The sequence below is a fragment of the Sylvia atricapilla genome, chromosome 9, assembly GCF_009819655.1.
Source record: "Sylvia atricapilla isolate bSylAtr1 chromosome 9, bSylAtr1.pri, whole genome shotgun sequence".
Taxonomy (NCBI): domain Eukaryota; kingdom Metazoa; phylum Chordata; class Aves; order Passeriformes; family Sylviidae; genus Sylvia; species Sylvia atricapilla.
In genome coordinates, this window is record NC_089148.1 from 28,773,184 (window position 1) to 28,796,306 (window position 23,123).

The following is a 23,123-nucleotide window of genomic DNA, read 5'->3' on the forward strand; positions in this document are numbered from 1 at the left end:
AGTCTTTAAGCCATCTTGGCATTTGGCTTTGCAAAATGTCGTTTCCTGTTCATTTTTTGTTAAGTGTTTGACTTACTGACATCTCCATTTTCAGAGGCTGCAATTTGGGTTTTATCTCTGCTCAGAATCACTGTTTATATGATGGGCCTTAAATTATTGAAATTACAGGAGGAAAGCATTTTATATTCTCTTTAGGCATGTGTTCAACTGAACCTGTGTCTAGTTTAGAATGGAATCATCTGGACACAAATGGCGTGACCCTCTTAAGTGTGTGCAATTCACTGCTGGCAGAAATAGCCAAGGTACATTTGAGAGAAATGAGAGGGGGTTTAGGTACTAGAATTAACAATAACCTTCTATCATACTGGATACCTTGATATTTGTTGCCTCTTCAGCTTTTCTGATCTTTATCAATTTATTATTATTATTATTATTATTATTATTATTATTATTATTATTATTATTATTTTAAACTTCAGAAGAGCTTGCTTACATTTCTTACGTTGCTGTCATGAACTCATTTTTCTGAACTCTATGCAGTCTTTGATGTGGGGTAACTGCTCTAAAATCCAACTGCCTGGTTGGCTCCAGCTGAGCTTGAAAATCCTGGAGCAGGAAACAGATGGTGGTAGATGGCAGGTTATAGAATCATAGAAATTTTTAGCTTAGAAAAGACCTCCAAGAATGAGTCAAACCATTTCCCTAGAACTGCCAATGCCGCCAGTAACCCATGACCCCAAATGCCACATCCAAGGGTGGGTTGACTCCACATTTTAAACTCTTCATTGTAGAATGTTTTGCAGGGTAGGCACAGCTGACCTGCTTGACCTGGCTCTTACACAGGGCTCTTAACAAACTCCCAATCACCTAATTAGCTTTATGAAGGCTCAGAATAGTCCTGTATCAGGTCTGATTAGAAGCTGAAGCTTCCTCTTTAAAGAGCAAGAGATCCAGAATTTAAGATCTGCTTAGACATTTTTCCACATTGCAGCAGCTGCCCCGACTTGCAGACTATTTGCTACTTGGCATTGGATGTTTTCACCCAAAATTCTTCTTGAAACAGAGTTTTCTGGCACCACCTTTACTGGTGATGTATTCCTGTGAGAAGCTTCTGTTTGGGAGAAGCTGGTGAGGAGCTCCTATAACACTGGGTTTGATTCTCCTCAAAAACTTCATGCTGGTGCTTTTTCTCCCCACTACCCCCACAGAAAAGCGTCCTGCTCATGAAATTTCAGCCTTGAAGCTGTAAAACTCCCCTCTGTGCGAGCTGTGCCGAGACCTGCAGCCAGTTTAGAGGGCTCCGATGTATTTGTAAGTTCATGTTTGCTGCAGGCTGAGCTGCTAAGCTTTCCTGCGGGCCTGGAAATTCAAGCATACAAGTAAAAAAGGACCCTGGAGGATTTCCTGTGCCTGTGCTCATTGCCCAAGCAAAAAAGCTGTTCCAGATGGTTGTGTCCTGCACAGCTCTCCTGAGATTCCATCATCTGGCAGGAGCCTGGGCTGGTGCTGCCACAAGGGCAGCTCTGTCTTGGGAAAGGGCTGTGAAGAAAGGAGACTTCCATGAAGATGAGCAGACTCCCTCTCCTCAAGTTTTCATTGTGAAGGAGTTTTCTGTGACTGGCACGAGAGGAAATGCAGTCTGCATGAGCTAGCAGTGAGCGCTCACCTTCTTGTCAGCAGGCTCTCAGCTTCTGTATCTCGGCTTTCTCTGAATTCTAAGGATTCTGTCCTGAATTCTAAGAATTTTGTCTGAATTCTAAGAATTCAGTCTAATGCCCGTGAGGAGAATTCTAAAGAATTCTGTTCAGTAATGCACATGGTCTGTCTAATGCCCATGGTTGTGAAACCATGACTGAGACAAGAATGAGAGAGTCTGTTGCTGGCTTTCAGCAGGGGCTGGAGCAGAGGCTCAGCACTGCCCTGCCACTCCCCTCCTGCCTGTGCAGAGCTCTCCTTGCCCTCCTGCCTCTGTTGGATTTGTATCCTGGTAACACCGCTCGTGCTCAGGTGCAGAGAACTCCCTGCGGTCCCTGGAGCTCTGGGAAGCATGAACAGAACTCATCCCCAGGTACAGTCCTTCAGAAAAATCCCACATACAGCTGTTCCCTGAAGTACACGTGTTCTTGTCAGGGCTGTTTGCCTGACCTCTTTATCACTGCTTTCTCTGAGATTTTGAGTTGTTTCTGCTTACCTTGATATAAAAGAGTTGACACAAAGTGCTGGATTTGTTTGGTGTTTTTTTTACAAATGGGTAATTAAGGTTTAAAAGTGATGTGATTGTTTTGGGATTTAAAGCTGGGCTATGTTTTCACCAAGGCAGTTTTTGCTTGTATGTAACAATAATGAAGTACATGGCGTGTTCCTGGGTAAGATGGTGTGAGAATCAGGCAAAATTTGTGTGGCTGTGGGACTCTGTAAATCTCTTTTATTTCTTTCCTTTTAGAGAAACGGGAATGTAACTACTTTTGCTTCAACAGAGTTCTTCTCTGGAAAAAGAGGTAATGAATAAAATGCAGAGTTCTATTATTAAAGTATAAATCAATTGAAACTATCAGTGTAATATAAAATACAACCACTGTTTATGGTCTGTTTTGGACTGATTTTCCCTCTTTTCTGTGTGGTGAAATGTCCAGACTATAAAATGAATAACCTTCAGCTGTTCTGTGTTGGCCTGGAGCTGGAGTGGTGTGATAGGTGATCCTTGTCTGTCACAGAAAGGTTCATAATGAGCTTGCTGTGGCCTTTCCATGTCTCTTAACAGCCAAACTTCAGCAATTTTTGCCCATACTCTGAAAGACAAGGTGAGATAAACCAGAACCAAATAGCAAGCCTGTAGATCAGCTTGCAACATTTCCCCACCACCATTATTTTATGCTCAAGTCTGTTTGTAATTGTTGTGCTTTGCAGTCAGAGGTGTTTTGTAGACACAGACATGCTGTAATTCCCTATTTCTCTTCTGAGCTGAAATTTTCTGTGTTTGGCTCCTGCATGAGTGTGACAGAGGGGGAAGCTGCTGGAATCAGGATCTTTTTGCTGTGGAGCAAAGGCTGTTCCTTCCCTTGAGTTTGAACACTAAAACAATTAAGTAAACACAAAGCAGAGCTAAGACAAATTCTAACTTAAAAGTTCTTTAAGTTCTTGAAAGCCTTTGACAATTCTAATTAAAGATTTTTTTTTAAGTTCAGATATACTAAAATCATTTTTACAGGCAGGATTGTTTTAAGTGACTGGTTACGTGTTTCTGGGATGACCACACCAATATTTTTTGCCTTTGGTCTGGGAGTGTGAAGGAATGGAGGGAAAAACCTTGTTGGTTTAGAGGCAAAGCTCCAGGTGCAGGTTGCAGAGGTGAGGGTGGGTGCTGTTGTTGTGGGGCAGGGACTGTGGGTTTGGCCTTTAGCTCCTGCAGTCGGTTTGATTTATGTGCCTGACTCTCTGAAAGCTGTTGAGTCCCTGGAAGTTTGCTGGAGATGTTGTTAGGGAGGGACAGGGCAGCCCTTCAGCTCCTTCTCACCATTTTGTGCTGATGATCCAGCCTCATTCCGTGGGAGTGTGAGTCCTGCGTGGGGCAGAGAGCCTGAAGTGCTGAAAAATGAAATCTTACCTCTTGGGGAGTTTTGTTATGGGCTCTGGGAGGGCACCTTCCCCACCTTCCACCAGCCTGTCCTGTGTTTCAGTGTCACTGCTGTCCCACAGGGCTGGGCAGGGGCTTGGCTTTCATCCTCCTGCGCCCCAGTCCACAGGACGAGCTCTGATGGAGATATGGCACTTCTGCCATTCAACCCCAGTGCTCTGGAACAGCAGCACAAGTTCTTCCACGCTGCAAGCAGCAGAATTCCCCACGAGGAGGTGTTTAATGTTGGAGCTCGGCTCTTTAAACTCACCTATCAACCCCTAACCCTCAGCAGCCTCCACCGGTCTGGCGTGCAGAGACCCCAAAATGTCACCCTCATGTCCCTGCACTGTTCCCCTCTGAGACACCCCAGAGCCTTCCTCAGTCCCTCACCTCTCTCTCTTGCCTCCCCAGGCTGCTGCCAGCCCTGTGGTGCCCGCACTGGCTGCACACAGAAACTTCTCTGCATCTCCACCCTGGCACTGCTGGTCCTCGTGGCCGCCCTGGCCTTGGGGCTGACGCTGGCTCTCCTGCCACGGGCACCAGGTTGTATCCCAAGAGTGGGTATTTTTCCTGATAAGGGAGGCAGAAATGGTGCTGCAGGAGCACAGCCCTCGTGTCCATCACTGTGTGTTTGATGGGGCTCTCCAGCACAGACCAGGAGCAAGGAAAAGGATGAGCATTGTGGTGGGGGCTGGACCAGTTTTGCCCAGCCCAAAGGGCCACCAGCCATTCCCTGGCTCTGCTCTCCTGCTCCATAGGGCTGGGATAACTCTGGGTACCACTGTCATATTTAAGGCTGTAGGTGTGGTTTTCAGACTCTGCCATGAACCTACCAGAAATTAATTTCAGAACCGCCCCTTTACTCCCCTTGATCTATCCCTCATATCACAAAAACGCTGGGAAATAAAGGTTTTCTTGCTTCCCCCTCAGTGAACCGCTTCTGCACAGCCCCTAATAACCAGACAGGCTTCTTGTGTGACGACAGAGTGACCTGTGTCCCAGCCAGCTGGGTCTGTGACAGGGTCACCAACTGCAGGAACGGAGAGGATGAGCAGGAGCAGCTCTGTGGTGAGTGGTTTTGTTGTGTGCACTGCTCTTCCAGCTGTGAGACAACAGCTGGGGTTCCTCTACCCCTGCTCTGTGCTTCTGGCTGCCTACAAGAGCAGATAAACCTGGTAAAGCCTTTGGAGGGCAGATGCTGAGAGATGGCACTGCCCAAAGCCCAGCCAGAAATTAAAGACTCCAAACTCATCTAATTTTCCTTGCGTTTTTGAAAAATTATTATGTAGTTTTCCTCCATCAGTGAAGGATGCCTACATGGGTAATTTATTGTTAAGCTCGCTGGGGAAAAAAACCTAAATAAAGCAGAAAGCTGGAGCAGATTTCCTGTGTGCTGCAGGTCCTGGCAGCAGCCTTTGGTGTGTGCCACCCCTGTTTTACCCTGTGTCTGTGCCTGGGGGTAAAGCATGTCCTGTGTGTGTGCCCTCGCAGGTGACTTGCCCCACAGCCTCCCGGGGCACCTGGTTTTCTACTGCAGTAACCCCAGATCCTGGGTTTATGCTGACCAGAGGTGTAACGGGATGAACGACTGCGGGGACTGCTCTGACGAGACGTGGAGCTGTAAGTCTGTCTGCTGGCTCCTGGCTTTTCTGCTGATGGATTGCAACGGGCTGTCCAGGTGTGGTACTGCTGGAAACGCCTGGAGGCTGGCAGCCACCACTAAAACACAAAATAGCTGGGATAGGGTGTGAGGATGAAGCAGGCTCAGTCCCCCTGCTTGTTGAGGCTTCTGTGTCAAAGCCTGGTGGTAACTGGGAGGGAAAAGGCTCTATGCTTTGCTCCCAGTCCCCAAAATGGCTCTTTCTCTGTGGCTTGCTGATGTGCAGCAGTTTCATCGGGATGTGTGCCTGTAGTTAGTAGTAATTATTCAAACTGGCCCTTGGTAGCTGGTCAGCAGATGGGTGGATCTCCAAGCTGGGCGGGAGCTGAGTCTTGCTAAAATGAGCAGCAGATTTGTTCCTAAGTTACCCCTGTGGTTTTGGGAGGGGGGGAAAAAAAAAGGGGGAAAAAATTACAGTTAGTTGTTCCTCCAGGATGACCTCTCTGCTGGTCATCTGACCTCTCTGAAGGTCATTGCAATGTCACACTCAGTCTCCCACAAGTCAGTGTCTGCTTTGGTGGGCTCACGGTCACAGGGCTGTCACCAGCGGCTTTTCTGCTGGGGATGGAAGGATTTCCCCATGGAAGGAAGGAGGGAGGCGGTCAGTGCAGCAGAAAACATTTCAGCTCCCCGTTTTCCGTCCTCGCCAGCGGCCGCCTGTCCCCCGTGCGGGCAGCAGTGGTGGAGCTGCAGCCCTGTGCACTTCCAGTTCTGCTCCTGCATCCCCCGGCGGCTGTGCCGGGATGGCGCCCAGCACTGCCGGGACTGGTCCGACGAGTCGGTCTGCGCTGCCTGAATCCTGCCGGGGACAGCGCCGTGCTTGTCACGGTCACCCCGGGGCTGCGGCCACCCTCCGCTCCAGCCCCAGCAAATCCTCCCCAGAGCGGACTGAGGGCGTGGGACAGCCCTTGGGTGGACACTGGGCATGAGAAGGTGACACCGCTTTCGTGGGCAGCACTGACTGCAGATGCTTCAGCAGCCGCTTCTGGCACAGCCCTGGGGGGTTCTCTTCTCCTGCAGGGACATTCTGGGCTCTCATGCCACCCCAGGGACACTGAGAACTGCCCCGAGCAGCAGGAGCTGAGCCTCCAGCACATCTTCACAGTCCTGATCTTCACTGGCAGGAGGAGAAGCTTCTGTTTGTGTCCAAAACCACATCTGCAGATGGTGTCAGCGGGGACTTTGATGCTCCTGGGACATTTCTTTGGGAATGCTGTGCTGGGGGTGACATTGTGGGCAGCCACTGCTCAGGTCACCTCCTGCTCTCTTCTCAAACCACAGAGAGTCTAATGGCATGGAAAACCGGAGAAGTTTGAGGGGTTTGGGGGGTAAATCATGTCCCTGTGACAGAGTAGCTGTCCCTGACAGCCAGGGCAGGGAACCAGCTCAGGTCAATAAGCTGCTCTTCCCTCAGTTCTGCAGCAGCAGGTTGAGAACAGCCACGGAGCTGGGGTAGGTCTCACCGAAGCTGGCAGAGAAAGGAGGAAAAAGAAGTCCCAGCCTTGGAGCAGAGAGCAGCAGAAAATCCAGGGCTGCTCCCAGGGTGGTGTGGGATGACACCGGATCTGTTTGCTGCTTGTTTTGTTCCTCTGCCAGCAAGGCAAGGTCAGGCAGCCAAGCCTCCAAAGCAGTCCTCAGGATATAGGTATGGACGTGACACTGAAATTTAAGGAAGATGAGGTTTTCTCTGCTCCTTTGAAAATCTCATCCATGTCTAAAACATCGAGGAAACCCCCCCATTTACAGTGAGTACTCTTACTTTTCTAGGCCCAAAATAAGCATGAGGTGATCTTTTTCCCGTTGCCACCCCAGGTCACAGATATTTAAAAATAAACCCCTGTTCACTCATTTCTTCTCTGTCCTGTGATCTGCAGCTCTGCCTGTCACTGTAACTCAGATCAATGGTGAATGTTGCTTCTAATTTGTCACTGGGATACAGCTGGAAATCTGAGAGATCTTTTTATAAATAGCTTTACAGTACTGTGACTCACACTTCACCTGGAATGAGATGGCAGAACTCTGCATGGGGGAATGTTAAAGCTGTTTTTACTCACCTGTCCAGGCATGGCCAAGGTGCATGACTTGTTTTCTCTGTGCCTGTAAGATGTTATCCCGGCGCAGTAAGGATTGAACTAATCAGCTGTTTGAAGAAATACAGGAACCCTCATGCTCAGCACAGGTAATGGGATTGGGAAAAATAGGATTGGTAAAGAAGTGTACACATCTCCAGTGGGGGAAGGGGTGGCCAAAAATCCCATGATGACAATTGCACTAGAAGCAGTTTGAGGGGGAAGACTGCACATCTTCCTCCCCACTGAGCTGCTGTTGTGAGTCACAATTTGTGCCATTATTTATCTCAGCAGAGCTGATGTAGCTGTCAGGGGAAGGTATTAATAGCCTTGAGTTTCTGGGAAAAGGAAGTAGGATTTGAATGCCAGTGTGCCTGTTTTGTTTGTGTGTCGTCCTTTTCTTGAGGAAAATTCAGCAGTAAGGAAAAGACAAAGGGATGCTGTTCTTTATGCACTTTTGAGCTCATTTTGAAGCTGATTTTCTTGGCCTCTTCACGGTTTCCAAGGATGTGCTGCTTTTCTTGGTGATGAATTGTGATAAACGATAGTGTAAAAGGAAGAAGCAGCCTCTGAAGAAGCACAAGGAGGGGAAACCTGGAGAAAATCTTTGGCCTCATGAGGCCTAAGGGGGCAATGATGAGCACTGTGCACCTCAGCCAGTTCTGATGGAAATACTCAGGGCAGGAATTCAAAGTCACCTGCAGCATTACAGCTGCACAGACCAACACAGAACAGGTCTGAGTGTCCAGGTGATTTACAGCTGATCTGCATAATTGACATTTGAATTATAAATGCCCCTCAATGTTTTCAGATGGAGAAGCAGTTAGTGTATTGCAGGCACATTGAAAATGGGTTTTAAACCACAGAATGATCTCAATGCAGTGGATTTGCTTGTAAGGGAGAATGTATTAGAACTGCAGAGCATAATCTCCACAGTAACCTCATTCCAGCTCTCATTTCCTGGGCTAAAATGAGAAAGAAAGGGGACTCATGCTCCACTTTGGGCTTCTGCAATGGCTGTTGGTGAGGTGTTAGTGCCTCTGCCTCCCTCCCCAGAGCTCTCTGCTTATCCTTTGTGCTGCCTCGCTCTGCCACAGCCCCCTCAGCACAGCCTGGTTGCTTCAGGCTGAGGTTTCTGTTCCAGCAACACTGCAAACATCCCACGGCACTTGATAAGCCCAGTGCAGCTTCATTTCAGTTGAGCTGCAGTGATTTGTGTCCTGCCCCTCGAGAGGCAGGGACAGGACCAGCTGTTTTGGTGAAAAACACCTTCATCAGAACACTTAGTTAAGGATGACAACGAGAGACTTTATTTGAAAAAAAATTATAGTGTATTGAAAATATACAGTAGCATTACCAACCTTCTTGTCTCTATCCCTCCCCCAGCACAGGTTACCCCACAGGCACCTCACAGCAACCAGATTTAGCAGTGCTCATCTCCTTTGTCACTCCCTCTCAATATGTCCAAATCCTGGCATCAGCAAGAGAACAACAAACAAAAGACCCACTTCTTTCTGACTCAGTAGGTATTTAACAAATCCCAGTCCTCCACAGTGAGGCACAGATGCTTCTGTTTGGAAGTCCTTTCTGTCTCTTGTTCAGCCAAAGCTCTTTTTTTATTGTTCTTTAATTCATGGCTGCCTGCAACCTCCTTTTTCAGAGGTAAATGGCAATTTTGAATATTTTCCTTATAAAACTGCAGGCTTCCACATGCTTTAGTTTCTGGCTCCACCCGTGTGCATTTGACTACTTCCTCTATTCTGTGTGTCTTGCCATCTACAAGAAAAAAAAAAAAAACAAGTTTAGATTTGGGAAAAACAAAATTATGCTGTAAAATGCATAATTTTGTGGGACAAATAGTTTTGGCCAAGCCAACTTGGAAATGTGCAGAGGAAAAACTACCAGTTATGTTTCGGACTCAGAATTTTAAGGGAAAAAACCTCAGCTGTTATATGTGCTGTACTTGAATTATCCAGCAGTCTAACAAATGAAAAAACTCCAGTACACTTGTAATGCAGTTACACAAAGGGCTGAAATTGCACACCTGAGATGCTATTTGTACTATAACCCCCAAAAGTATGGAAATATTCCTTGTGGAAAAGAAAATAAATCAACTCTGCAGTGTCCATGCAGTTACATACAGAAGTGAAGAGTTGCTACTCTGGATCTCAAGTTGTCCTGGGGCTTCCTGGCCTCCAGAATTGCCTGCTCCCACTGCAGAACAGTCTGAAAGAACAGATGAAGAAGTTAAAATGTGTCCTGTAAAATTTGCAGAAATAAGACTGGAAACACTCCATCCCTTATTCTTTCCTATTCAGGGATTTTGTATTCTATAAGGCAAATTTTTAGAGAGTAAAACAGGTTTAACCTCTCTTACCTGTTCTGCCCATCCCTCTGTTTTGCAGTTACTGTGATCAAATTCTTTCAGAGGCACTTTTGAGTGAACCAGGCCTATCTGCATTTGGAGTCGCTTTATGACAGCATCAACATCCTGGGAAAAAGGGAAATAAAGCAGTCAGAGGGCAAGAACTTTCATTACACCTGTCCAGTAAACTTTTTCTGATGATTTTTACCTTGAGACCTGTCCCAGAAATGTCCAAACAATTCAATTTCTTGAAAGAAAGAAGGTATCCAATTCCCACATCTGTGATTTTAGGGTTACCTGTAAGGCCAAGTAAAGTTAATCAAGTTGCACGATGTGGAAAAAGTTGATCAAAAATACAAAACAAACGAAGTATTTGCTCCAAAAACTAATACTGGAACAAGACCGACTTTCCCCCCTCTAATTATCAAAACACAAATATTTACAATACCAATTCTCAAACTCCTAAAAATATCTATGTGAGCAGCAAATGCCTGAGACTTCGGGTCTGCCCTGTGCCTTCTGGCAGGTTGCTGGTGAAATCCGGGGTTGAGCACTTGCCTCGTGGGAATCAACAAATTAATTGTACCCCTTCAGTGCTAAGAAGGATAAATTCTTTATCAGAAGGGACACAGGTTCTTTCTGCTTAGGAAACCACGGAGCTCTTACAGGACAAGTCCAGCACCAGCAGGTTCTCCAGGCCCTTTTTCAGCACACGGATGGGCGCTGTCATCCTGCGCAGCCCGGCGTCTGACAGGGAGTTGTCCTTCAGGAGGAGCCTCTTCACACTGAGAGAGACACAAAGGTGCAGTTGATGGTCATTATTTCTGACAGTTGTGCCAAATGTCCTCAAACTGTGTGTCAGAAGGGTCACCCTGTGCCAACCCCACTGTAAAAGGCAGTGAGAAAGGAGCCTGGCTTAGCAGGACTAACAAGTATCTTTATATTTCCCTGCGAGGTCAACAGAAGCAGCTCCAGTGACAAACTGATCCTAGAGCCAAACGTTTGCCAACAGAGACAATAAGCTTCTTTATACCCTGAAGTTCTTAATGCCAAGGCTGCCAAACTGAAATGCATTCAAAACTAAAAAAAAAAAATGCTTGGCAAAATCAGAGAGGGCAGATTCGGTAAGCCATACAGCAGTGATTTTAAGAAAATAATGAGGTATTATAACATACATTAACAAAGCTCAGGAAAAAAACAACACACTGAAGTGTTCTCTTCAGAGCACTGCAAGACAAAACCTTGATGCCAAATGCACCAGAATCTTACAGCAACACAATATCCCTAATTAGCAGCCAGCCTACCTGTTGTTTCCAAAATTTTCTACTTGTCATTCTTTGGTACCAAACAAAATTACTAAATTTACTGGTTTGAGATGTTAATTAACCGAATATTCAACCTCCTGCTAGCAGAAATCTTCATTTGGAACACTAGTTTGGTTAAAAATTTGACTGATAAAGTTCCCCCTTAAAAATAGGAAAGGTAAAACCATTCCAAATGCTGAAGATGCATTTTTTACCCAGACAATGAAAATTATAAAACAGTGGATATAAAACATATAGAGACAGTAAATTATCTTGCATAATTTAGTAATTTTTATGATTCAGCATGTGCTTTGTGTACAATAAGTTCTGTATTTTGCCTACACAACAGGTTTTATGAACAACCAAAATCTTCAACCTTACACTCTGCAGCCTGTGAAACCTTCCTTTAAAGTCTCAGCCTGCTTCTTTGAACTGCTAAGTGGTAGGAAAGAAAGTGTCATTTTTAGCTCAAGAAACTGGTACCTAGACAGGGCCTCTTTGGTGAGGTGTTCCAGCAGCTCATGTTCATCTCCAAGTTTACAGCAGGAGAGATCCAAACACGTCAGCTCCCGGAAAGACTTAATTTCTTCAAGCTTTTCAGAGATAACCAGGTATCTGCAAAGCCAAAAAAACCCCAAAAACCCCCTCAGTGCTCAGGCATGTAGGGAGGTGTCTACATCCCCAAGTGCCATAAAGCACAATGCACTCATTTCTGTTAAGTACCTATGTGAAAATTGAGAGAAATTATCCAGCTGCACTAAGTACCTCTTTATGTGCAGCTGGCACATAAAATGTCTGAATTCCCAGTCTTCTCCTTAAATCACTGTCATGGTTCTGATTTGATGCAAAATATTGGGACTAACAAGACTTCAACTTGCAAATATTGCTATGAGGAGCTTCTTTACAGATTTTCCTGAATTATTTCAGGATAATGCAAAATATCCCAGCGTATCGTAAGTCAGCTTCACAAACTGCTCTTCCAACAGTGTCTGGGAAGGGTACAGACAAACCCACATTCATCCAGGTTTAAAATCCACCTCAAATGTGGATTTTAAACACAACAGGATAGCTTGTCAGTGGCAAAATTTTACTTTTTATATATGTCAGTAAAATACTTGACATATAAGGGGTAGAAATCCAGGACTGGCCAGAGCTGTGGCTCCACCCTGGGCAGCAGTTACACACTGGGTTGTTTTTTTTTTTTTAGCTGTGCTGGTTCCCTGGTCTGATTCACTCAGCAGCCACGCAAACATCTGTGCTGGAGCTATTCAGTAGGAGGTTTAGAGATGGGAACAAACCACTGAAGAATGGCAGGCATGAGTATGCAGTAATGAGCACGTAGCCCTCAATACCTCCCCTGCAGTCACCTCTTGCTGTTCCTGTGGCAAGGCAAGCTCCAAATTCACTGATCTCTCCTGAATTTACCTCGTATTCCCCACGGCAAGACACACCCTGAGGTCAGCATCTTTACTGCATAAACTGGAGTTTTTAAAATTATTCATTTGATGCCTCCAGGAACACCTCTTTGTCCATGCAAATAAGGGGACCTTAATACCCTCCCAGTGTAATTTTACCCATCAAACCACCCCTCACACCCCTTTCCTGTGCAATTTGGCTCTGCAAAAAGCACAACATACAGTCAGAGCACAAGCCAGTTCTTGAGAGAGGTTATTAGCTCGTGGGGGTTCTGGAGAGGAGAGTGGGCTCTTTTAGAAATAAAATTCATCAGAAAGTATCTTTAATGCCTTACTTCCTGGATTTCAAAGACTTGATACTTAACTCAGCTTTCTGTAATGGCAAAAGATGCCAGAAGTAGCTTAATTTCTAAATAAGGCCCATAAAACTATCTATGCTAGAGATAAAAAGGGAGAAGGTTTAAAGGATAAAACAAAGGATAATTGACTTCTACTCAAACATTCCTACTGTGCTCAGAACACCCTTGGCACTTCAGACGAATATGCCAGTACTTTGATTTTAAACTGGATAAACCATCCCTTTTTCAAGTGTACAGATGGAAGAGACGGGTTCTATTACTGGGAAAGACTTCAGTAGGAGCAAGGCTTAAAAAATATAATCCAGTTTTAAACTTGGCAAGACTCTTTCCGAGAAAGATGGGGGCACTGAGAAGATGGAAAAACTAGTCCTGGATTTAATCAGGACCTCGTTAAAGTACATTCAATATGGGGGTGGCAACAACAACAAATTAAGGTAAAACCTGCCTGATTTCAACTTACCCACAAGTCTGTATCTTCTTCTGAGCCCCCAAAATGAGACACAGCAGCAAGCTTATAGTTAGTAAACCCTAACAATTTGCAAGGGTGTATTTTATCTGTACAGTCAGCCAAGTGTGTCGAAAAGCTTTTAAACAGCAATTACAGAAACATCCCATGAAATGCCTGAGAAGGCACTAAGCACATGGATTTCCACCAAAGTGCTGATTATTATTGTTAAAAATTAGTTGCAGGTTTAATCCTCCACATAAGATCCCCTGTTGGTTAAAACAGGTTTAGTCTGTTACCTCTATTACCTTATCTTTCATTTTGTATCTCAAAATGAAACCTGCAGCTGCACTTGTAGGAAAGAGATGGGATAAAAGGCAGCAAGCACAAGAATCAGATAAGGCTCAGGGTATTTCATTAAAATTAGGTGGTGTTATAAGCTCAAAATGTATTTTTATTTAATTTAATCTAGGGGAAGCTTGAAGTGTGCTAGCAGATGACAAGATTTGTCTGGGGATGCACTTACCTGTTCCGCAAGCACAGTGAGCACAGCACCAAACTGCCATAGGCTTCAGTGAACTTCTGCAGAGCTCTCAGTCCTGTCACTGGCTCTGTGAACTTTTGTCTCGCTTCTGCTGCTGAAAAGAGCTTTTCAGCAATCTGCTCTGGGAAACCGATCAACGAGTCAATGTGATCAACATTGTCAGAAATGTAACCCAGCACTAGGCTAAAGAGGGACTTGGCCGAGTAGCGGAGGTTCCCCTCCTTAGTGTACGTGAAGATGAAATGATCAGTCCTCTGCCTCCTTGCCCTATCGTCCTCCCTGTTCATGCAAAGCTCCACTGAAAAACTTCTGGAAAACAGACTAAAAGGTCTTGCTTTGGGAGTGACATTCCGTGCGCCGCCTGCACCCCGATTTACCACGTGCAGCTTCCCATTTTCACGCACGTATATTGGCCCGGCATCCAAATGGCTTTCTGAGTGGAGACAGTACGACATTCCCCTCGACCAGCTCTGCAAAAACAAACCGCAGACGAGTGAAGAACAGCCACAGAGGAAAACAGGAGCCAGGGAAGCCCCCAAAGCCGGCAGCTCCCCTGAGAGCCCTGAGCACGGCCACGTAGCCCTGCGGCGCAAGGCGGGGAGGAGGCTGTGAGGGAGCTGCCTGCCCCCAAACCACACACCCCGAGAGAGCCGGACCCCGGCCTTGCTGAGGGCATGGACCCCAGGCCCGGGATGGAGATAGGGGCGGTAGGAGAGCGGCTGGGGTTGAAGGGGAAGTGTCCCCACAAGCAGGCCTGGCTCTGCAGCAGGCAGGAGGAGGAGGAAGAGGAGGAGGGCACATGTCTGACCGCAGCTGGGCAATGGAGCCTGCTGGAACCTCCCTCCCTGCGAGGGTGGGCATCTCCCGGTGCCCCTTCCCCAGCCGGGGCCGGGGGCTGTGTCCGCGGGGTCCTGCGGGGGCAGGAGAGCTCAGAGGTGCCGTGGCGAGGGGCAGGACAGGGACGGGATCCTCTCAGCTCCTGCCCCGCGGGGCTGGGCTCGGCTCCTGCGGGGCGGGGGGAGATGGGGCCCTGCCCGAGGGGGTACCGGAGGGATGGGGAGGCGGGTGCGAAGGGATCGGGTCCGACCCGGAGCTGGGGCAGGGAAAGGTCTGTCAAGGCATCGGGTTTTTCCCGGGGCTGAGCGCACCGTGAGCGGGCACAGCCCGAGGGGCGCCAGGGGAAGGGGCACAAGGGAAAGGGGCACAAGGGGGAGGGGGCACAGGGGGAAGGGTCCCCGCCCGGGCAGGGGGGTCGGAATCCCGCCCGTTCCCCGATCACCCCGGCCCCCACCTACCTGCCCCGGGAGGGGCCGCGCCGTCCGCCGGGCCGGGGCTGGGCGCTCCCGCCGCCCGTCCCGCAGCGCCCGCGGGCGGCGGGCGGGGCCGCGCGGGGGGCGGGCGGGGGGCGGGGCACGGCGGGCGGTGGGCGGGGCACGGCGGGCGGCGGGCGGGGCACGGCGGGCGGTGGGCGGGGCACGGCGGGCGGTGGGAGGGGGCACGGCGGGCGGTGGGCGGGGCGCGGCGGGCGACGGGCGGGGCGCGGCGGGCGACGGGCGGGGCGCGGCGGGCGGGGGGCGGGGCACGGCGGGCGGTGGGAGGGAGCACGGCGGGCGGTGGGCGGGGTAAGGCGGGCGGGGGGGCGGGGCACGGCGGGCGGTGGGCGGGGCACGGCGGGCGGTGGGCGGGGGCACGGCGGGCGGTGGGCGGGGCACGGCGGGCGGTGGGCGGGGCACGGCGGGCGGGGGGCGGGGTAAGGCGGGCGGTGGGCGGGGCACGGCGGGAGCGGCCTCCCCCGCCCGGCCTCCCGCGCTCGGCCTCTCCCGTACCGGGAGCGTCGGTGCTGGGCGAGCTGCCGCCGTTGCGATGAGAGTCACCGACTGGTGCCGGAGCTCGGCAGGGGCCGCTCTGGTCCTGGCCACGTCCAGCGATGCCGAGCACCCCGCCGAGAGCGTGGCGGACGGGTGAGGGCCGGGCCGGGGCGGCGGGAGTGGCTCCTCCCGCACGGAGCCCGCCGGGCCTCGGCCCTTCGCCCTCACGCTGGAGCCGCCCAGGGTGGAACTGCCCGGGGCCCAGCGGGTTCCTGCGTGGTTCTGCCCGGGTACAGAGGTGTAAATACCTCCAGAGAGCTGCCCCGTCCTTATACAGGGCGCTGCTGATAATATCCCAAATAAAATTTCCTCTTTTCCCCTCCTCCTTTTTGTCCCTCTCCTCTTCCTCACCGTCCTCCCCCTGTTCTTCCACCCCTTCCTTTTCCACCGCTCTTCTTTCCCCTCCATATTTTTTCTGTGGTAAATTTCATTCAAGATGGTTACAGATGGAAAGCTGCAGTTGAGGGGTTTGTCCTCTTCTCTCTACAGAAGTTCCAAAACATTTTGGACGACGACAGGCATGTTCCCACAGGAATTGATTATTGGTTTTCCCAAATGTGTGAAAATCAGCAAAGTCGCCGTCCAGTGTTATTTGGGTAAGACTTTGTGTCTTGCAGCAGGTAACATTTGTGCTATGCTCAAATGTGTGTCTGTGCCTTAATGAAAGTTCCCGCAGTCGTGTTATAGTCTATTCACAGCCACTTTTAACAGATTCATAAACATTTAACTTCACATAAAAGACTTAATTGTGCATAAAGATCCATTTTCACAAAGCAGTCGTCCTTCATATGCACAATCCCCATAGCTTTGAGAAAAAATAAATTATTTTTTTAATGCTGAAAGTACTTTGTGGCTGTAAAGGGATGGAATAAATATCAGTATCAATAAAGAATCAGAACTTGTGTTGATAGTCCAAATTTATATATTTTTTTAGTGAGGACCTTAACGATTGAAAAAAGCACATCTAAAGACCCTGTGGATTTTGAAAGATGCATTGAAAAAGGTAAGACTGATTTTGTGAGGTTTTGTGGAAACATTGGTCTTTCTCAGTGAATCACTGTAACCCTTCATCTATTTGTTGAGTAAAGTGTGGTGTATTTTTTTTTTTTAATTAGACATTAATGTAACAATCGTGTTTAGGTGAATTTTGTTAACACTGCTGGTCTCTACAGCAGTTTGGAGAGTAAAATGCTGTATAAGGGCTAAAAGCACTACTTGTGCACTTCATGTTCCAAAAATTAAAAACAGGCTTACATAGTATAATAGAGTGCCATTTCCTGCATTGTTTGGTTTGGGGATTGGCTTTTTTTAGTGCCTCTTGGGTGACCTTTTATAACACTGTAATGAGTGAGATATATATACACACACAGACTGGGATACTGCAAAAAAGTATTCTCTTAAATCACCTGTAAACATAAAAAAGAACAATGTCTATATGCAGTGTAAATTCATAGTCCTTAAACTCACTTGAACTCTCAGTCAAGTGAAAGCTTCACAGCATTGCATGTTATTCTTCATTATTTACCTTAAAATATGTTTTCTAGAATTGCAGCACAGAGAAGGACAGCTCCAAATGGAAGAATTTCCAGTGAGTATTTATAGTGTACATCAGTAGTGGTTCATGAAATAGGATGTCTGGACTAAGTGGGGAAAAACCATGAAAAAAAAATAAACATATCTTTATGTACAATTATTGCTCAGTTGGTGTTAAAGAGAGGAATTTGTAGGTTGTGGTGTGAAATTGCACTTTCCAGCTGCTCCTCTGTAGATTGTGCTATGAAATTGCACCTGCCTAGTGCTCCTAACGAGGTGCAAGGGCCCTTTCCAGAAGTGTGGCAATCTTCCCTCCTTCAATTGCTGCCTTTAAGGCTGCAGAATTCAGGAGGTGGGGGGATTTTTTTTTTTTTTTTGAGTTGCAGGTCAAACAACTCGATTGATGTGCAATTCAAAACCAGACACTGAAATAATCCAGATCCTTGTGTTTAGCAAATTTCTGCAAATGGGTGGGTAGTTTTGTTGCTACAGAGAATGGCAATAACACTATTTTTATTCCTTCTGCAGCTTCCTGAGTTCCAAGCCACTTATTTGCGTTTCATCATCCAATCTGCCTTTGATCATTTTGTGTCAGTGCACCGGGTGATGGCAGAGGGCACAGCAGACAACACTTGAGCCCAGCTTAAATTTGGGCCTCCATTTTATTTTTTTTTTATAAGGGAGTTACATTTTGATGGCTGCACTGCAGAGAATGTTTATTGTTAGAGCCTTGTATTAAAGTCGTTTTTGAAGGTATGGATGTGGTATGTATTCCCTGCTGGTTTAATGTATGGAATAGAATGGGAGAAAATAGAATCATTTAGGTTGGAAAAGACTCTTTAGATCATCAAGTCCAGCCACAACACAGCGCTGTTGTTAATTGTTGCAACAGCTTTCTCATTTTGTAACCTAAACTGTCAGCCTAGAGCACCTCAGCATAACTGGGTCCATTTAAGGTAGTATTTTTATATCAGGCTTACATAGTACATGAATTAAAACTCTATTTCCTGTAAAATGTTTCCCTTGCACTCTGTGTTATATAGAAAGAAGAAGTGTGAGCCTCTTAAGTGGGATGTATTATTTCCTACTGTCAAACAGGTCCTTCAAAAGTCCTTAAGTTGGTAACTTTCTGACCACAGAGATTATTAGAATGAATATAAATATCTGCTAATGCTTAGAAATAACCTGGGGGAGAGAGGCAGGGCAGGAAGGGAAATAATTTGAAGCCAAATGAAGTTCTTTGATAGACTTTTAATAATTGTAGATCAATCCCTTGTTTCTATAAATATTTTCTAGAATCAGGTCACAGCCGCCAGTGCTTTACGCTGGGACCATCATTACAAATACTCATGGAAACAGATGTTGGTAGAGATTGTCTCGCTCAGAAGTCTCCTGAGGTCAGTGAAAGGGAACATTTTATATATACATTTTATGTATACAAGGTCAGTTGCTTCGCATGCCAGTGGACTCTTGCAAATGTCACCGCCCTGAAGCTTATCCTGCAGGATATTCCCTACAGGTGTAAATGTTGGTACCCAGAGCTCAATGGACCAAGCTCCCACAATATTTGGTATAAGAGTAGTAAATTACTGCAGAACAGAAGTTGGTGTTGTAGGGATGACACCTGAAAGCTTCTAGACAAACATAGTGAACCTCATTCCAGATGCTCCTTACATGCACATACAACATTCTTCTTTTCTTCTTGTTTCTGGCTGGTTTTAATTTTTTTTGTTGTTCTTCCTTAGACTTAGCTCTGTGACAAATTATTCTTGAACTTCTTTATCCAAATAGTTTTTACTTCGAAGGCCTCTTCTTTTTCTATTTCAGTTTTTCCAGGATGGCACGTATTTCCTGGGGGTGGTAATTCCAAGGCCCCACTCCTCCCTGCAAAGGCAATGAAATGACACACTGATGCTCAAGCAGACAGAGCAGGAATCCTTCAGAGCACAGCAGCTGCACCAGAACCATGGGCAGGTGTGCCCTGGGCTCCCTTTCCATTGGAGCCATCCCTGGGAGATGGTTATGCACTGGTTACACCCTGCTGTGTCACTGGGACAGAGCCAGTGTCTGGATCCTGGAGCTGGGAAGTGTTCCTGGATCTCACAGCTTAGATGTACCTCGGGTTACTAGTGAGCCAAAAGATAAATATTTGAGCAAGACTGAAGTGTACATCAAATATGTACATTATAAAGGCCCAGACTGGTTTTGCTGCATGTTCATTTCTCCCCACATTTACAGTGCATTGTGAAATGTTTAGCTCTCAAACAGAATTAAATACTGACTGCTAAATGTAAAGCAGTCTCAAGTTACCTTGAGATTTAAAAATATCTGTATACTGTGCTCATTGCTACTGATATTTTTTACCTTGTAGATGACCTTCCCTCCCTGAAGCAGGTAGAGTCGTTCTGGCAGCGCAGCATATTTTGAACTGGTCAGGTTTTCCATAGTGTCTAAAACCACTGGACATAGAGGGTGATTTTTCTGAAGAAATTGTGCTGCAATTTTTCGATCTTCAAGGCTTCTGTGATTTTTAATAATGACATTGTTTTTAAAAGCCCATCCATCTAAAATAAATGAGGAAGGGATTTCGGAATGAAGGTTTTGAATAAGTGCAAGGGTGGGCATGTACTGTGTGTCTTATCCCAAAACTAGGTTAAAAGACTCTTGCAGTTTTTATTCCTAACATCAAAACCTGCCATGCATAAAATGAAAGCCCCTCTCAAACTGTGGCAGCACTAGAGCTTTCCAGTAAGTGGTCCCAAGATCTATTTTTTCCCCTTTAATTTCATCAAACCACATCTTCCTCTTGCCCTGGATTCAGAAATATTTGATGGATTTTAGCTGAAATTTTCCCACAAAAATCGACCCTAAAAAAGCACCAGGTGGGGAACATGTATTCTATTTGGGTAAGGCTTGTCAGTGTTGTTCATTCTGCTTGATTGTACTCATTAAGCCTATAAACCAAAATTACAGGTCTGTGAGAAGTGAAATGTGAGCCAAGACACACCTTTGTTTTTCAGAACTATGCAAACAAACATTTGCCCACAACTCTTCCCAGTAAAGTAGAAACCAGTAAGAGGGTTTGATGACTGACTTAGTCACTATCTGATTCTCAGCTGCTGAAAATGACATATGGCTAGAAAACTATAAATGTTAGGTTGTAAAAAAAAAAACATTTAATCCTGGGACAAAACTAGTGCCAACATGTTACTTAAAATTCAGGGTAGATAAACAAGTGTGGTTTGTTTGCTTGTTTTCAAAGTTTTTCAATTTGCAGTCTGCATCCTTTTCTTGAAAAACGTTAAAACTAATTTTTTTTTCTGTATTGTACAGTTAACTTTTGTTCTATGAAACGTCTTTTCTTCCTCTTTCCAAAAGGAGCTGTACTAACATTGAGAGGCAATTTTTTTAGAGATACAACTGTGTCCTTCACATGGGTAACTCAGTGTAAAGTCAGAAGTGTAAGTAGAATCTTAGGAGAATTAGGGACACAATCTGGTGCCTAGATGTGGTGTTGCCACTTGATTTGAAGATTTCTCTCTTGTTTGCAGATCCTCCTTTGCTAACACACTTTTTTTTTTCCCTCTAAAGGAAGTGACACATTTGAAGCTGTGGTTGGCACCACTGTCGTGTTTGTACTGTACCTACTGCATGAGCTTCCTCAATGTAGATGATAAGGAAATCTGCTATTGAGCTGAAATCTTTGATGAGCTTGTTGAACTCATCAAATTTTAGCATAAATGACGGTCAGGTGCAACTTCCAAAATTCAGGATTAAAGGTCGGTTATCTGGGGGGACAAAAGAAAAAAAGTATTTGTGGTTAAGTGAAGGGAGGAAGGATAGAATTAAATGCACTGAACTAAGCCTCTGGTGCAGAGATTCCTGAACAACACTATATCACTTCATAAACTTCTCCCAGGTCAGTAAAATCAGCAGCAGAACCTCTGCATCTCTGCAAAGCAAGCATAAAGGTGTTTTTCATAGCCTGGCTGTGATCTGTGCTGCATCCAGCAAGGAGTTTACCTGAGGGAACCCTGCCCAGTGCAGGCAGGAGGCGCCCTGCAGTCACACAGCTTCTCTTTTCCTCATCACAAGAGCCAGTTCCCAAGTTACCAACAGTTTTTGGGATAGGGAACGGATCCAAAATGGGCATCTCAGCCTCCCTGAGATCTTGAGTATAGTGCAACTTCAAAAATACTAAAGATGGCCTTCTGCAAGGTTATCCAGGGACAGGGGTGGGCATTGAGGACCAGTGCCTTTTCATGTCCAGATTTTTTTAGATGTCTCAGTTCAAGCTGAGCTGAGGGGAAACTGCAGACTTTTCAGTCATGCATCACAAGCCTTTCATGCTTTCAATGTATTTCTGCAATTTCCTGTCCAAACAGAGCTCTGGTTATATATTATTATTAAACTAAACACTGGCAAAAGTATCTGCACTTGCTTACAAATTAACACAGCATTGTGTTGGTGTTGGCATGTGTTTGCAAGGCCTCGATTTAAGAGAGCTTGCAGGATTTTAAAGCACCTCTTTTAGTCTGGTTATGCTAAATTCCATTAAATTTGTTCAAAATCTTTCTGGCTTAACTTTAAAGCTGCTGATACATAGATCCACATCCTAAAAAATTAAATAACAGCAGTGCCTTCCTGTAGATACTATGTATCTCTTCTCCAAATTTGCAGCCCATTTTCTACATAAATATCTATATATAATTAGGAATGCAGAGTGAGAGAAAGATGTAATCCCTCCCGTGGGGTTGGAGGCTGCAGCTTAATGATTAATTCCACATTCTAGTGAGATCTCAGTGGGAGGCAGTGGACAAAGTACAAAGCAGCTACTTCTGCTTTATTCCCAGCCACTTTGGATCTGGAAAAACCCACTGTGTGCTTTCTGGGCTTTAGGCTGGCAAAGGGAGCTGGTGTGGAATTTTCTGTATGGGCAGAGAATGACAGCCAACATTCAGGAACCGTTCAATTCTGGGCCTTCTCCCCATAAAACAAATTATTACCTTGTCTTTCAGCAAAAAGTGTTTTCAGGCAGAGCCAGCTCTTGCAAAAACTCAGTGGTGTGAAGGGATAGTATAGACAGGGGAAAAAATGCAGGTTATTTTTGAAAATCAAGAAGCAGCTGGAGTAAATGTGCTGCATCTTCTCCAGCAGGTGAGTGCTGGTGGTCTGCACAGGAGGCACTCAGGTGCCAGCAGCCTGTCCCTGTTCCCTCAGAGCATCTCCTCCTTTGTGTTCTCAGCAAACCCAACCCAGCTACGTGGCTCAGTTACTGACCTTTCATGAAATCCAGGACGTGACAAACTTCCCCACCGAGGGTCACCACCGGTGTATTGGGAGCAGGGTGTCCCTCGTAGGCTTCATCCTCCAGCCTCTTCCACTTCACCTTCAGCACAAACTGCAGATACTTGAAGCTGAAAAAAGTCGGGCCCCAGTTTTCGTAGCTGAACTTTGGGTTCTGGTTCATTCTGCTCTTTTCGCCCATCTTTAGGATGTATCTTTTCATGGCGTCGGGGAACAGTATCATCAGTGTTTTGCCAACAACAACAGACAGAGTCACCTGCAGAAGAATCAGGATTTTCTGTAGGAATATCCTGATGCCCAACATCGTGGTGGAGAGGTCTGGCCGCTCTCGATGGGAGCACAATGCAAGGCAGGGGCAAAGGTAGAGGGTGAAGGGGAGGGAAAACATTCACGTGTTTGATTGAGTTTCTGCCTTGCCTTGCTGTCCTCTCCCTGCACTTGAGCCCCTGTGTGAGCAAGGATCCTGTCACCTTTGCTCCCTCCAGCTGCACCAAGGGCATCCAGTGCAGCTAGGGTACATGAGTGGTGCTCTCTGCAGTGAGGCTTATCCACAAATGTGATCTGTATTTTACAAATGAGAGGAGCTGGATCAGGGTGTTCTCCCTGAATCCCAGAGTAAAGACTAAGGTGCTGGTGCT

The 23,123-nt window shown here is 46.4% G+C and overlaps 4 protein-coding genes across 5 annotated transcripts; 2 read left to right on the forward strand and 2 right to left on the reverse strand.

Moving 5' to 3' along the window:
- Positions 1-3,551: 3,551 nt before the first annotated feature.
- On the forward strand, positions 3,552-6,073 carry LDLRAD1 (low density lipoprotein receptor class A domain containing 1). The gene is made up of 4 exons (XM_066325579.1): positions 3,552-4,159; positions 4,547-4,684; positions 5,108-5,236; positions 5,927-6,073. The coding sequence occupies exons 1-4, from the start codon at positions 3,763-3,765 to the stop codon at positions 6,070-6,072; spliced, it is 810 nt and encodes a 269-aa protein (XP_066181676.1). The 5' UTR covers positions 3,552-3,762; the 3' UTR covers position 6,073.
- A 2,590-nt stretch (positions 6,074-8,663) lies between these two features.
- On the reverse strand, positions 8,664-15,157 carry LRRC42 (leucine rich repeat containing 42). The gene is made up of 8 exons (XM_066325447.1): positions 15,073-15,157; positions 13,760-14,247; positions 11,498-11,629; positions 10,377-10,495; positions 9,919-10,007; positions 9,723-9,836; positions 9,487-9,571; positions 8,664-9,121 (listed from the first exon to the last, which is right to left on the reverse strand). The coding sequence occupies exons 2-8, from the start codon at positions 14,230-14,232 to the stop codon at positions 8,865-8,867; spliced, it is 1,269 nt and encodes a 422-aa protein (XP_066181544.1). The 5' UTR covers positions 14,233-14,247; positions 15,073-15,157; the 3' UTR covers positions 8,664-8,864.
- Positions 15,158-15,622: 465 nt separating this feature from the next.
- IFT25 (intraflagellar transport 25) lies at positions 15,623-20,489 on the forward strand. 2 transcript variants are annotated; one of them, XR_010744272.1, is made up of 6 exons: positions 15,623-15,738; positions 16,135-16,241; positions 16,580-16,648; positions 17,190-17,233; positions 17,707-17,931; positions 19,006-20,489. XR_010744272.1 is itself a non-coding variant. In XM_066325456.1 (5 exons), exons 1-5 carry the CDS (start codon positions 15,641-15,643, stop codon positions 17,812-17,814), a joined length of 426 nt encoding a protein of 141 aa, XP_066181553.1. In that variant the 5' UTR covers positions 15,623-15,640; the 3' UTR covers positions 17,815-17,934. The 2 variants fall into 2 exon arrangements, 1 of the variants encoding a protein (XP_066181553.1); XM_066325456.1 differs by lacking the exon at positions 19,006-20,489 and having other exon boundaries at positions 17,707-17,934.
- Positions 18,410-22,802, reverse strand: DIO1 (iodothyronine deiodinase 1). The gene is made up of 4 exons (XM_066325455.1): positions 22,459-22,802; positions 20,823-20,966; positions 19,543-19,742; positions 18,410-19,062 (listed from the first exon to the last, which is right to left on the reverse strand). Exons 1-4 carry the CDS (start codon positions 22,787-22,789, stop codon positions 18,997-18,999), a joined length of 741 nt encoding a protein of 246 aa, XP_066181552.1. The 5' UTR covers positions 22,790-22,802; the 3' UTR covers positions 18,410-18,996.
- Positions 22,803-23,123: the final 321 nt, after the last annotated feature.